Source organism: Numenius arquata, chromosome 4, assembly GCF_964106895.1.
Source record: "Numenius arquata chromosome 4, bNumArq3.hap1.1, whole genome shotgun sequence".
Classification (NCBI taxonomy): Eukaryota; Metazoa; Chordata; class Aves; order Charadriiformes; family Scolopacidae; genus Numenius; species Numenius arquata.
Window position 1 is genome coordinate 75,803,806 of NC_133579.1, and position 12,691 is coordinate 75,816,496.

The 12,691-nt window shown below is 41.7% G+C and overlaps 1 protein-coding gene across 1 annotated transcript in view; it reads left to right on the forward strand.

Moving 5' to 3' along the window:
• CNTNAP2 (contactin associated protein 2) overlaps nt 1–12,691 on the forward strand; it is an 864,917-nt gene that overhangs the window by 769,933 nt on the left and 82,293 nt on the right. The window contains exon 18 of the mRNA XM_074146844.1: nt 1,779–2,015. Within this exon, the coding sequence (XP_074002945.1) occupies nt 1,779–2,015 (237 nt within the window). The remainder of the gene's footprint in view (nt 1–1,778; nt 2,016–12,691) is intronic.

Consider the following 12,691-nt stretch of genomic DNA (forward strand, 5'->3'; position numbering starts at 1 on the left):
ATTATCTCTTTTTTTTCCCATGTTACTCAGGGTTCAACAGCAAAATTAATTAAAATTATGTTTAAAACCTTCACTGCCTTAGTAAACAGCACGGTGTCGCTGCAAACTGTGTATAATGTGTCACCAGATGTGCAGTCATTATTTACAAGCTCAGATTCTCCTTTGCTGCTGACTGTGATCCCAATAAAAGGCAGCTTCAAAATGAGCTGAAATGTGAAGTTTGTTTAAAAGAGGGAGCCTTAACCTTTTAAAAGAAATTCCAAGCCTTTTGCTGAAAACAGGAAGAGCTGGATCTTTTTCTAGTCTGAGTTCTTGGGGAATTGTTATTAATGTTGATTTTCATTAGTAGTTTTGAATTAACTGTAACATGAGCAATGTTTTGAAATACCTAGTACCTTTATTGCCAAAAACTGAATGTCCAAACCTGAACCAAATTTTCTTTATTTCTGAATCATATCCATTTTATACAACTTGGTGATTGAAGCACATGTCTCAAAGAACAGATTTAAATCCTTACCCAGAGTCAGACAGAGAATTGATTTGAGTTGGAGTGTTCCAAATGATCACTCTAAACATTGGGGTCTGGAGAGTAATACCGAACAAGAATTGTTTTGGTGCCTCCCATCCCACTTACTGTAGAAAAAATATCTATTCCTAGGGACGGCAAGAGAGCCTGAGGGACGATGACTTCACATCCTAGGGGCTATAACAGTCGCTGGGAGGGGAAAGAAGGCAATTAGATGTATTGGGGTCTTTTTCCTCACTGCAGTGTATATGAGTTTACATAGAATGGAACCGCACCAGAATGCCCTCTGCCACATGCACTTGGCAGAGACCGAGCATTGCCTCCTCCTACTCCAAATCATCCAGTTACCAGCAGCTGATTTGAAGCAGCCCTCTCTCTTTGGTGTGTATTTAGTCCTCTTCCCCATTCAGGTAAATATCAGCTCTGTGCTCTGTGGTGATGAGCGTTCAGATCTCTGAAGGGACTCTTCAGCACCTGCGGCACTGCGGTAATCAAAGAGATGAGATGACGAGGAGAAAGGATGGCAGCCACTCATTGCTATTTCTATTTTTTTAGGTTTTTCTTTGTTTCTAATACAGCCTCAGATAAGACTTTCCTAGCTAAAATCACATTTTCCAGCAAGTGTTTACTAGGGGAAAAAAAGAAACAGTTCTTATTGACTGCTAAGAAAAGCCATCTCAAGCCAGACTTTCAAATGTAGCTCTTCAGTGTCACATCCTTCACCCTATACTCTGGCAAATAAACAATATACCCGGTGTTGCTTGGAAATTAACATCTGTATGTCCTACTGCGACTGAGAGTGGGGATTTAAATGTAGTCCTTCATTCCCCATCACGGCTTTGAAAAATGTGACACTACATATCGTATTATGGCATTATTATTAGCATCTATCATCACTAATCATATGGAGATTAAAGCTATAGCTTAGCAATCAAGCCAAGCCCATTTCTTCCACTGTTATTTCTAAAAATCTTGAAGTTGAAATGAAATTAATTCTTACAGTGGAGGGCTAGAATCTCTAATGTCTAATCAGTGTAAAGCAAAGACACTTGCTATTTATGCTTACTTATGGTATGGTATCTAAAGGTTAAGATTCATTGATTCCATTGTCATTAGGACAAGGCAATTCCTTGCCTTTACGAAGTAGTTACTTATTTCCAGCTGTTGTCACAAGCTTAGCAGGATATCTCATGTAAAGCAACAGCAATAAAATCTGTTCAGTGTTGTCTTACAGTTTTACATTCTGTCTCAGGTGCTGCAGGAGGCCAGCGAGGCTTCCTAGGTTGCATTCGTTCCTTAAGGATGAATGGGGTTACTCTGGACCTGGAAGAGAGAGCAAAAGTCACACCAGGGGTGAAGCCTGGCTGCTCTGGCCATTGCACAAGCTACGGGATGTACTGCGCAAACGGCGGTAAATGTGTTGAGAAATACAACGGCTACTCCTGTGACTGCTCCAAAACTGCCTACGATGGACCGTTTTGCATTAAAGGTAAATGCTTTAGTGCAGGAGTCGGAGTATGAGAGAACTGCCTGAGAAAAAAAAAACCACAATAGAACCAATGCTTCAGCTGTTATTAATTAAACAAGTAAATCCTGTTTAATAGTTCTTACAAACAAGTCAAATTATACACTCAGGATTTAAACATGATGGTTTAAAACCACATCTCTCATTAGTAGTAATATACGTTACCTATTTAAATCAAATAACACAACAACAAAATACAAGGGCAAATGTACGGTCCTGCACCTGGGGAGGAAGAACCCCAGGCACCAGTAGAGGCTAGGGATGGATCTTCTGGAAAGCACTACTGAGGAGAAGGATCTGGGAGACCTGGTGGACAGCAAACTTTCCATGAGCCAGCAATGTGCCCTTGTTGCCAAGAGGGCCAATGGGATCCTGCGCTACATAGGGAAGAGTGTGACCAGTAGGTGGAGGGAGGTCATTCTCCCCCTCTACTCTGCACTGGTGAGGCCACAACTGGAATACTGCATCCAGTTCTGGGCTCCCCAGTTCAAGAGAGACAGGGAACTACTGGAGAGAGTCCAAAGTAGGGCAACTAAAATGATTAAGGGATTGGAGCACCTCCCTGATGAGGAAAGGCTGAGAGAGCTGGGGCTCTTTAGCCTGGAGAAGAGAAGGCTGAGGGGAGACCTTATCTATGTTTACAAGTACCTAAAGGGTGGGTTGAAGGATGATGGAGCCGGACTCTTTTCAGTGGTTTCCAGCGATAGGACGAGGGGCAATGGACACAAGCTGGAACATGGGAAGTTCCATTCAAATATGAGGAGAAACTTCTTTACAATGAGAGTGCCAGAGCCCTGGAAGAGGCTGCCCAGGGAGGGTGTGGAGTCCCCTTCTCTGGAGATCTTCAAGACCCGCCTGGATGCAGTCCTGAGTGATGTGCTCTGGGCAACCCTGCTTTAGCAGGGGAGTTGGACGAGATGATCTCTAGAGGTCCCTTCCAACTCTGAAAATTCTGTGATTCCGTGATTCCGTGAAAATGCATCAGGAATGCTTGGAGTCATAGAAGGTCTGACAAATTGTATTCTATAGTCTTGAGCTGCTGAATAATAAATTGCTGCTAGCACAATGTCATGGTTACTTCTTTAGGAAAAACACAGATATAAACAAAAGCTACCTAGTCTCATTCAGAAACATATTTGGAGATAGATAGGTGTGAGCTTTGGGTTGAATACCAATATAAATTGAATGCCATTCTAAATTGGGAGGCCAGCATTTGGATTAAAAATTTTATCCATCCATATCCAGATCAAATCTTTCAGTAGCTCAAACTGTTTTAGAGATTGAATTTGCTAGGGTAAGGGAAGGTACATGTTAGTCCTTTGGAAATGTCTAAAGAATGTTCTGAATTTTCAAAATCAATGATTTAAGAGACCAATTTACTATGGACACACATGCCTGCATAAGAAAGACAGACAAGGGGTGAAGGAAAGAGAATCTTACATACAAAGAAAAAGAAAGAATAAAGATACTAATTTATTTCCACCTGTTTTTTCTTATTTTGACCAGAAATTATTGTGACGAAGAAGTAATGGCAATATAATTTTCCATGTTTGCACGGTTTGCAGGCTTTGTGGCCATTCATATATTTCCCTTACACATTCTCATTATATTCTTGAAACATTCTTTTCAACAACTCTAAAGGTTTCATCACATTTACCTGAGGTGCTAGTATCTCTCAGCAGCTCTCTTTCACTGTGCTTTTATTGGTACATAAAATCATCCAATCTGTTGCTTTTCCTTATAATTTTAAAAGCTTTCTCAAAAGGTACTAAACCTACAGTTTCAACTAAAAAATGTGAAGGCTCTTCTCAGAGTATCTGTGATGTTAAAGAAATCTCTAGCCTCATAAACTGTTTTTTTGCTTTTACATTGCCCACTGTACGGGGAACCCTGCAGGCAGGCTGGGTCACCAGTCACCACATTCCCTTAATGAAGCTGTCTTGGCAGTAGAGGAAAGCTCCTGTCTTTTGACATTCTGGTTTCCAACTCCTTCTTAACTTCTCTTTTTTTGCCAAATCAAACTTTGAGTGTTACTTTGCAGATATCCATACCCTGCTCCCTTCCAGCCACGCTTAGAGGAAACCAAGTTCAAAACAGAAAGAGGCAGTCTTTCTACCTGAGGCTGGGTTATGAGCTGATATTTCAATTCATGTTTCATTAACACTTTGACACTTTCCTCTCTCTAAAAGCACTGAAATGTCTGTGAACATGTTTTTAAAGACTGTATTCCTTGTTTTCAACCAATTCCACTCTTTATAGCAAGGACATAGTTGAATACTGCTCAGTCACTTGTGGTTTTCTAACCTGCTCCGCAGTATGCAGTTGGATGCCGTGATATTGGGTGAGTCTAATATGAGGCAAGCAAGAATATTTTCCTTTGCTACCTTCACTAGGAATTCATGTCAACTGCCAAGATATAACAAAGTTAGTGCTTTGCACAATAAACTAGGACTATGTTTTGTTATTTTACTTCTCTGAGTAAATCTTCCAGGCCAGGCAGCTGTTGATTTGATAATCAATAGTGCCTGACCGTATACCAGAGTCTTCCCTTCCCATTGATTTTAATTTGCCCGAAGAAGCTTTTCTTATCCCAAAATTTTATTTTGATATTCAATTCACTTCCCCATGGTAAACTTTTTGGGGTTGGTTGCATACTGAAACTGCTAGCAGAACAAGTGATTGGAAAAATCAAAAAAAAAACCTCATTACTTAAGGAAATCACCATACAATGGTTCATAAGTAATAAACATATCTCACAATAAAAACAGGCCTCACATATTGTGGATTCTTTTGCTGATGAAATCCATCCTTAGAGCCACTGATTGATGACTGACAAGAAATTGCATTGTCTCCAGCCTTATTAGCAGCAGATCACAATGTGATTGATGTGGTAGTGGCCTGGAAATTACACTATTTTTTTACAAGGACAAAAAAAAAGTGCAAAAATGCAGCCTGACATCAATTTTAACTTTATTTTTGCTTTGTATTTGGGGCATATGCAATTGGCTTCACTTCTCCTTTATTGCTCAGAGAAATTGTTCTGTGGAATAGCTGCTGTGTTTCTGCAGTCCTACAGATTGCTTTCTGACCTTTCTCTGTCCTTTGCTTAAGCATAAATTCTCTTTTTTTTTTTCTTCCACAGCTGTTCTATTATCATTAAAGCATTTCTGAGAAAACAATTAAATTTTGTTCCTCTAAAAAAAAACCTCTTTCCTTCCTTTAAACAAAAAGAGTGAAGGTCAAATACTGCAATGGCTATGCAAAGTGTGTGGCAGCACTGTGATGTGGGGGATCCCCCAGGGAGAAAGCATTCCTCATTTGGGTATTGAAGTGCTGTGGATCAAGTCCAGGAGAAAAAATTGCCCGCCACCAAGACAGTGTGGCAAAAAAACCCCAAAAATTAAATAGCTGGTGCTGTGACTCATGTGCCTTCAGGTGTGCTGGAAGAGTGAATTCAAAGCTTCCCAGTTTCTGTTCAGTTACTCAATTTGCATCAACAAACACCAAGGAGAGGAGCACAGTGTATATGTTTTTTTTCTTTCTTTCAACTAAAGCTCAGATTCGCAGTGTGAATTATTGCAATCCTTCTGCCAATGCCCGAACTGAACTCCTTCATGTTTGTTTTTATATTTGCATGAACCCTGAAAGCCCTCACAGTACTATTGTCCTGATCAGATTGCCTTCTTTTCTTGCTCCCTTCTCTGCCTCAAAGAGAAAAATCAGCTTTTTACCAGCCTGAGTGAATGCAAACCAGACATATCAGATCTGGTGCTGTGGCAGATGGGCGAAGCAGCTCTCAACCCTTCCGTAGACTCTTAGACCGACATTTGACCACCTCCAAATTCTGCCCTGGTTGTACCATTCAATTCCCTTTATTTTGCTGGGTGCAAATACATTTAAATTCTTTGCTGTAAGTAATGGGGAGGTGATTGTTCAAGTGGTTTAAGGTGGTCTTAGTTTTCATTATTCATAATCCAAGAACCTGGAAAATCGAGACCCTCAAAAAAAATTCTGCTATACACAGCATGATCATGAGCTGTTAGACAAAAGTTATATCAGAAATTTTCATGGGTTGGAAATGTTATGCTCCAGTCTGGTAAGTATGAATGCTGCAGTCAGGTTTTTCTACTTGTAGATCAAAATTCAGGACTTAGGTCTTATCCTCTATTGAGTAAATATATACACTCACAAAAAACCCCCATATACTCTGTAAAGTTATTCCATTCTGCTGTCCTGTCAATAATGCCTTATTACACATGCACAGTAATGCTCTAGTACTTTGAAAATTGCATTTCACTTAAGTCACAAGAATTCTTTTATTGGGAAAAAAAACATTTGTTTCTCTTTTTAAAGCAAAACATGCCTTCCCGATGCTACTTACATATCTCAAAGAGATATCAACCAGATTATAAACTGAACTTGCCAGCCCACTGGCAAGTTTATCCATAATAAACTACATGTTTATTCATAATAAACTACATATAAAATGCAAAGATTTCTTATTCTGTACAAAGAAAGCAAATAAATCAGTGTAGTAACTTAAAAAATACTAGGTCCCGGCTCAGAAAATGTGATAAACTTTCAATTTCTTTGTCAGCTAACTGTAATAGTCTGGTGTCATTGTTCACTGAATGCAGATGTTTCATGAAAGTTGAGAAGAGCAGCTTCAGCAATATTGCCGGCTGCTGCATGCCTGTGCAAAGGCAACAGAGGGATTTGAGGTTCTTGCATCAGACACTCATCTGCAATATTTATACACCTGCATGCTATTGGAGTAGTATTGGCACCTCACAAGCTGATAAGGTATTTATCCTTACAATAGCTCTGTGATTCAAGAATTTCACTGAATTTCACTGAATTTTTAGAGTTGGAAGAGACCATAAAGATCATCTAGTCCAACTCCCCTGCTGAAGCAGGATTGCCCAGAGCATGTTAGAGCATGTTACTCAGGATTGCATCCAGGCGGGTCTTGAAAATCTCCAAAGGGGACTCCACAACCTCCCTGGGCAATGTTTTTATTATGGTAATGCAGAAAGTGAACGCGATAATGGGGGAAGCAAGGAACTGCTCACTTTGGGAATGGATACCTGTGGTACAGGAAGGAATTGAAGCCAGATCTCACCTATCAAAGTTGTCACTCTGAATACTGTGCAATCAACAGGCAGTCTCTAATATTTCTCAAATGGCTCTTGCAAAGATGCAAGTTTTTCTCTGAGGTTACCTAGAGAGCACTTCCAAAGACTCCCTGGCAGGAAATCATGAAACCTGGTCTGATGTATATTTGACATTACATTTTTCTTCATCCATCCTGTTTTATTTGATGGGGTTTTTTTCAACCATTGTGGATATTTCCATTAGAAAGGGAGCTGGCTTTTCATTTAGATTCAGCAGAAAATACACCGCACAGGTTGCCATTCCCTTATTCTGAGCCTGCTGTCCTAGACATCAGTTCAAACTGATTGGTTCAAACCGATAGAGAAAGATCTCTAGTAACTTTATATCAGTGCAGAATGAACAGCAACTGTGACTTTCCTGACCTTTTTAGTCTTTCCTTGGCATGTGCACTTTTGTCCAGGTATAGCAAGGTAAAATAAAAGGCACTGGCTTTACAGGGCTATTGCAAAAGAAGGTTCAGAGCTCAGCCTTGCTTAGGTATGCCAGACTGCTTCCCGGCAGAATCTACCTGTTGGCATTGAGTAGGGAGGCTTGAAGGTGTAATCAATCAGGTGGCTTAACCCCCTCTGCTGTGGCACTCATCCTGTTCTACTGAAGGTAGCAAGAAACTTTGCATTGATTTATGATGAAGCCCCATGTTTCTCAGCTGGACATTATTTTATATATCCCCCGATTCTGATGGTCATTTGTTCAAGAAAGATTTTTTCATGGGGAGTACTGGTATATTTATATAGAAGAAGCAAACCCTCAGTGGGTTTGTATTCTATTAATGCCAGTTGCTGTATTTTGGTATTTTACTCCACGTGTAAAACATTAAAATGTGCATCACAAATTATTACAGTAATGGTAGCCAGAATATGAGACTTGAGGATGTAGAACAAAACCTTTTAATCCCCACTTCTTGGTTTCACAAACTAAATACTGTGAGCCTGAAGGAGGAATAAAACGTCGAGCATTACCATCTTCGGAGCACTCAAAGTAAATTCTCTCCCAGACCAACAGCTGTGAGATTCTGACCCTTTACTGATGCCCTATGGCCAGGATGTATCTCAGCAAACAGTCTTAATCTTTGTGACCACAGCCTAGAAGTAGCTGCGATTTCTGGTGCTCTCTAGCACATTTTTAGCCACAAGCCAGAAAAGGAAGCTCTAGTTAATCTATATTCAATATTCATAACTACATGAGAAATCAAAAAGGAAATAAAATTATGCACTGGGAAAGAGGTTTTGTTCAGCTGTCTAAATCACCATAACAATCTTTGTACAAGCACTGAGTGTCAGAACGCCTCAGGTCACTGTCCTTGCTTAGTATTTTGAAAATGCTGCTTTTTGCATCCAGAACCCTGTACAGGGAAGACACAGCATTGAGCGCTGGCAAGCAGTGTCACAGAGTAATATTTTTAATTTACCAAATCTGCCAGGGCCAAGGAGGTGTTTAGGGCCTCCAGATGGGACATGCTTACAGCTGTTAAGAAAGTATTTCAGTCAGCTTTGTGAAACAGAGAGGAGAGAATCTTTCTCTGCTGCAGTTTTAATGTGTCCTGGCCAGGCTTCATAGCTGTCAGGATTTTTACTTCAGCCTCTGTAAGGCAGGGATTTTCCCCTGTTATTGCTTTGAAGGCCCAGCCTCAAAGAAGCCAAATACAGTAATACCTGAGAAGTAACCAGCATTACTTTCTCCTTGGTCCCCGGATAAAAGGTGAGACTTGAGCCAGGTCTTGAGTTTACTTGGAAAAAATGTGAGAGGGTAGTTGTGGGTCAGTGATAGCTGTCCTACTGCAGAAGGTAGATTCTACCTCTTACAGTGCCACTCTTGAAAAGCTCCTGTGTTGAAATTGGGGTGGTTTTTGGGGGGTGGTTTTGGTTGTTTTTTGTTCTGATTGTTTTCAGATTATTTTTGTAGCTCCATACATCTGTTGCTTCTTTATTTATTAGGAGCAGTATCTTGATTCATGACAATCCCTGTTAACATTTGTATCCTGACGGTCAGCACAGAGCCAATTCAACTGCTGTAAAGCCTGCCGAGTTCTCTATCTTTTATATAGAATCATAGAATTACCTGGGTTCGAAGGGACCTTTCAGATCATCTAGTCCAACCATCAACGTAACTGATAAAAACCATCACTAAACCATGTCTCTAAGCACTATGTCAACCCGGCTTTTAAATCCCTCCAGGGATGGTGCCTCAACCACTTCCCTGGGCAGCCCATTCCAAGGCTTAATAACCCTTTCTGTGTAAACATTTTTCCTAATCTCCAATCTGAACCTCCCCTGGCACAACTTGAGGCCATTTCCTCTTGTCCTGTTGCCTGTTCCTTGGGAGAAGAGACCGACCCCCCCCTGCCTACACCCTCCTTTCAGGGAGTTGGAGAGAGCGAGAAGGTCTCCCCTCAGCCTCCTTTTCTCCAGGCTGAACACCCCCAGCTCCCTCAGCCTCTCCTCACAAGACTTCTTCTCCAGACCCCTCACCAGCTCTGTTGCCCTTCTCTGGACCTGCTCCAGCCCCTCAATGTCTTTTTTGTGGTGAGGGGCCCAAACTGGACACAGCCCTCGAGGTGGGGCCTCACCAGTGCCAATATATATATATATATACACACACGCCTCCAGATAGAAAATCTTGCTGGAGCTGTGTTCAGGCACACCTGTGCCACGCTAGCAATGCTCTTCACAGGTGAGGAAAAAGTAGCAGAGAAAGAAAACAAGTTCTGCGTGAGACTGAGTGTATGGCTCATTCTAACTACCTAAGAAGAGAAGACCCAACACTAACATTTCACTGACATTAAACCAGCAGCAAAGGAGAATCAGAATCCCCCTGATATTTTCATAGATTCATAGATTGGTCCAGGCCGGAAGGGACCTCCAAAGGTCATCTAGTCCGACCTCCCCGCAGTCAGCGGGGACACCCCCAACTAGACCAGGTTGCCCAGGGCCTCGTCGAGCTTCACCTTGAATATCTCAAGGGAAGGGGCCTCAACCACCTCCCTGGGCAACCTGTTCCAGTGTTCCACCACCCTCATGGTAAAGAACTTTTTCCTAATATCCAATCTAAATCTCCCCTTCTCCAGCTTAAAACCATTGCCCCTCATCCTGTCACTGCAGGCCTTTGTAAACAGACTCTCCCCAGCCTTCCTGTAGGCCACCCCTTTTCTTAGGCCTACAACACTAGTCCAGAAATGTCAGGTGATTGTGGAAATTTTGTAAGAGAAATGGGTTTCTTTGTAGCTATTTGGCTGCTTTTTTTCCTCCAGTCTTTCAATATTCCTGATACCAGACATAAGAGTGTACAAAAATAAAAGTGGCTGAGTGGGGAATTGTAACCTTCAAAATAAGTTTGTCAGTTCTGGGTACATGGGCATTTTGTGTGGAAATTTTGGATCAGCTTTTGCTTCATCCCTTTTCAAATTGAAGCCAGAGATTTTTGTAAAATGGGTGCAGTTCACACTGGGGATACCCCTCTTGCTTGATAAAATCATTTCCAATGATCCACAAATCCTGTTCTGGGTTCCTCTACAAAGCAATCCCAAACTGTATGTACTGTATGAAGTCTGTCAACAGAGGATGACCTCACTCACTGCATATTGGTGTAGAAATAGGTACTGCTTTCCAAAGAAAACTGACCTGTTACCACCACACGCATTTCCCCACGGCTTCTGTCTCGAAAGGGCAGTTTGCAGAGGAACCTTTCATTGCGTCTTATGCCTGATCCTCCAAGACTCATCTTTTCAGGTAGCATTTGAAATGTGACAAAAGAAAGCAGAGGGTGGTGCATGGAAACGTCATCCACATTTCAGCAGCAGGGTTTGTGCTGCATTTTACCTGTTTTATTCAGGCAGTGTCCTGGTTTTCTGAATGGTTTTCTGAATGAAGGACTTCAAGACTTCAATATTCCTTCTATGAGATCTTCAGGAAGATGATATGCTTGTGACCTCCAAGTAGACAGTTTTTTCATTGATCAGCCCTCAGCGTTTCCAAGTCATCTTACACCTGCGTTCAATATAGAGAAAATTGTCCTCTAGCTTTTTCTAACATTTCCTAATAATTTAAACATCTTGCTCCTGTGAGCTGCTAAGTACTTTTCAGCCCTGCTGCAAGGACTTCAGCTTCATTCGGGAAAGAGCACAATCATGTGCATCAAACTCTTTGCTGAGCTGGAACTTGAGGGCATTCAGTATCTTCCTGTTGAGGGCCTAATACACCCACCCAGCCAAAGTGAACCTTCCTCTTATCCATCCTCTTAAGAGAGGTGGCGTGCGTGTGAGGAGAATTTCAAGGCTCATTACTAAGGCTTGTCTGCCTGTAATAGTACAGCTATACTGAAAACTATTTTCTCAGTGCAAAGTCAAGTTAAACGTACACAGCATTGTTAGCTTTGTCAAGAAATCCTTTTGGGAAAATACAGTCTTACCATTTCAGAGAGCACCATTTACTTAAAGCTTTCTTTGTAGTAATGAACATTTAAAGTAGCAATTCATAACATTTACAGCTGTGGAAAACGCGTTGCACGCTTCCCAGTTCAGCCCCAGCACAGCGCTGAGGTTAGGACCGAAGGTACCAGTATTCCCAGTGCAAGCATAGCACTGGGCAATCCCAAAGACCGCTCCTAAAATAAAAGGCATGATAAGCAGTGAAGAGGCCAGAGGAGAACATAATTCTGCATGGGCGTGCTGCGTGCATGGGCAGATCCTCCCTGCACCGGGGCTGCGGTGCCCAGCGGGGCAATGGCAGTGTGGATAGGCAGGGCTCCTGCACCCCGGCCCCCTGACGCCGGCTGGGGCCAGCAGCTCTGCCGTTGGCACAGCATCTGCCCCAGGAGCAGCTCGCCTGAGCTAGAAGCAGAGGTTGGAAAAGCATAAACTAGCAACCACAGGGATATTTTTAAGCCCATCTTTCAAATACTGAAGAACTACAGTGTAGACTGCTTTAGATGTAGGTACTAACACAGATTTTCAAGGCTGAGGCATCACAGTTTTGGGAAGTATTTTCAGGATAGGGCCCTTCACTTTTAATACAGGAGTACTTGAGTCTACTGCAAAATATAGTTGTAAAATTGAATTGCCTCTCCCATAACTGTTTCATGGTGATTTAAGGTTTCTCTTATAAAATGGCAGTTATAAATCTATCAGAATGATTGAATTATTTATAGCACCTTGGGACCACAACTTGATTCCATGTTTTATATGGCTGCACAGTGACAGGGACTAGGATATTTTGAGTGTTAGAGAGCTTATACGTGGCAACAGGAAAACACAAAGCTTTTCCAGCACTAGATTTAGCAAAATTCTGGAATGGAGCATCAATAAAGTCAATGATAATTTTACCTGTCTTCTTATCTTTTCTCTGCTCAGTTACTCTGAATAAAGTCTGCAGGCTCTTTCCTGACGCCTTTTGTGTCACTGCACAGCTTGTAAAATGGACATCTTGCTTCCTATGTTTTGCAGTAAAGTCTTTGCTTAGAATTGTGTGAAA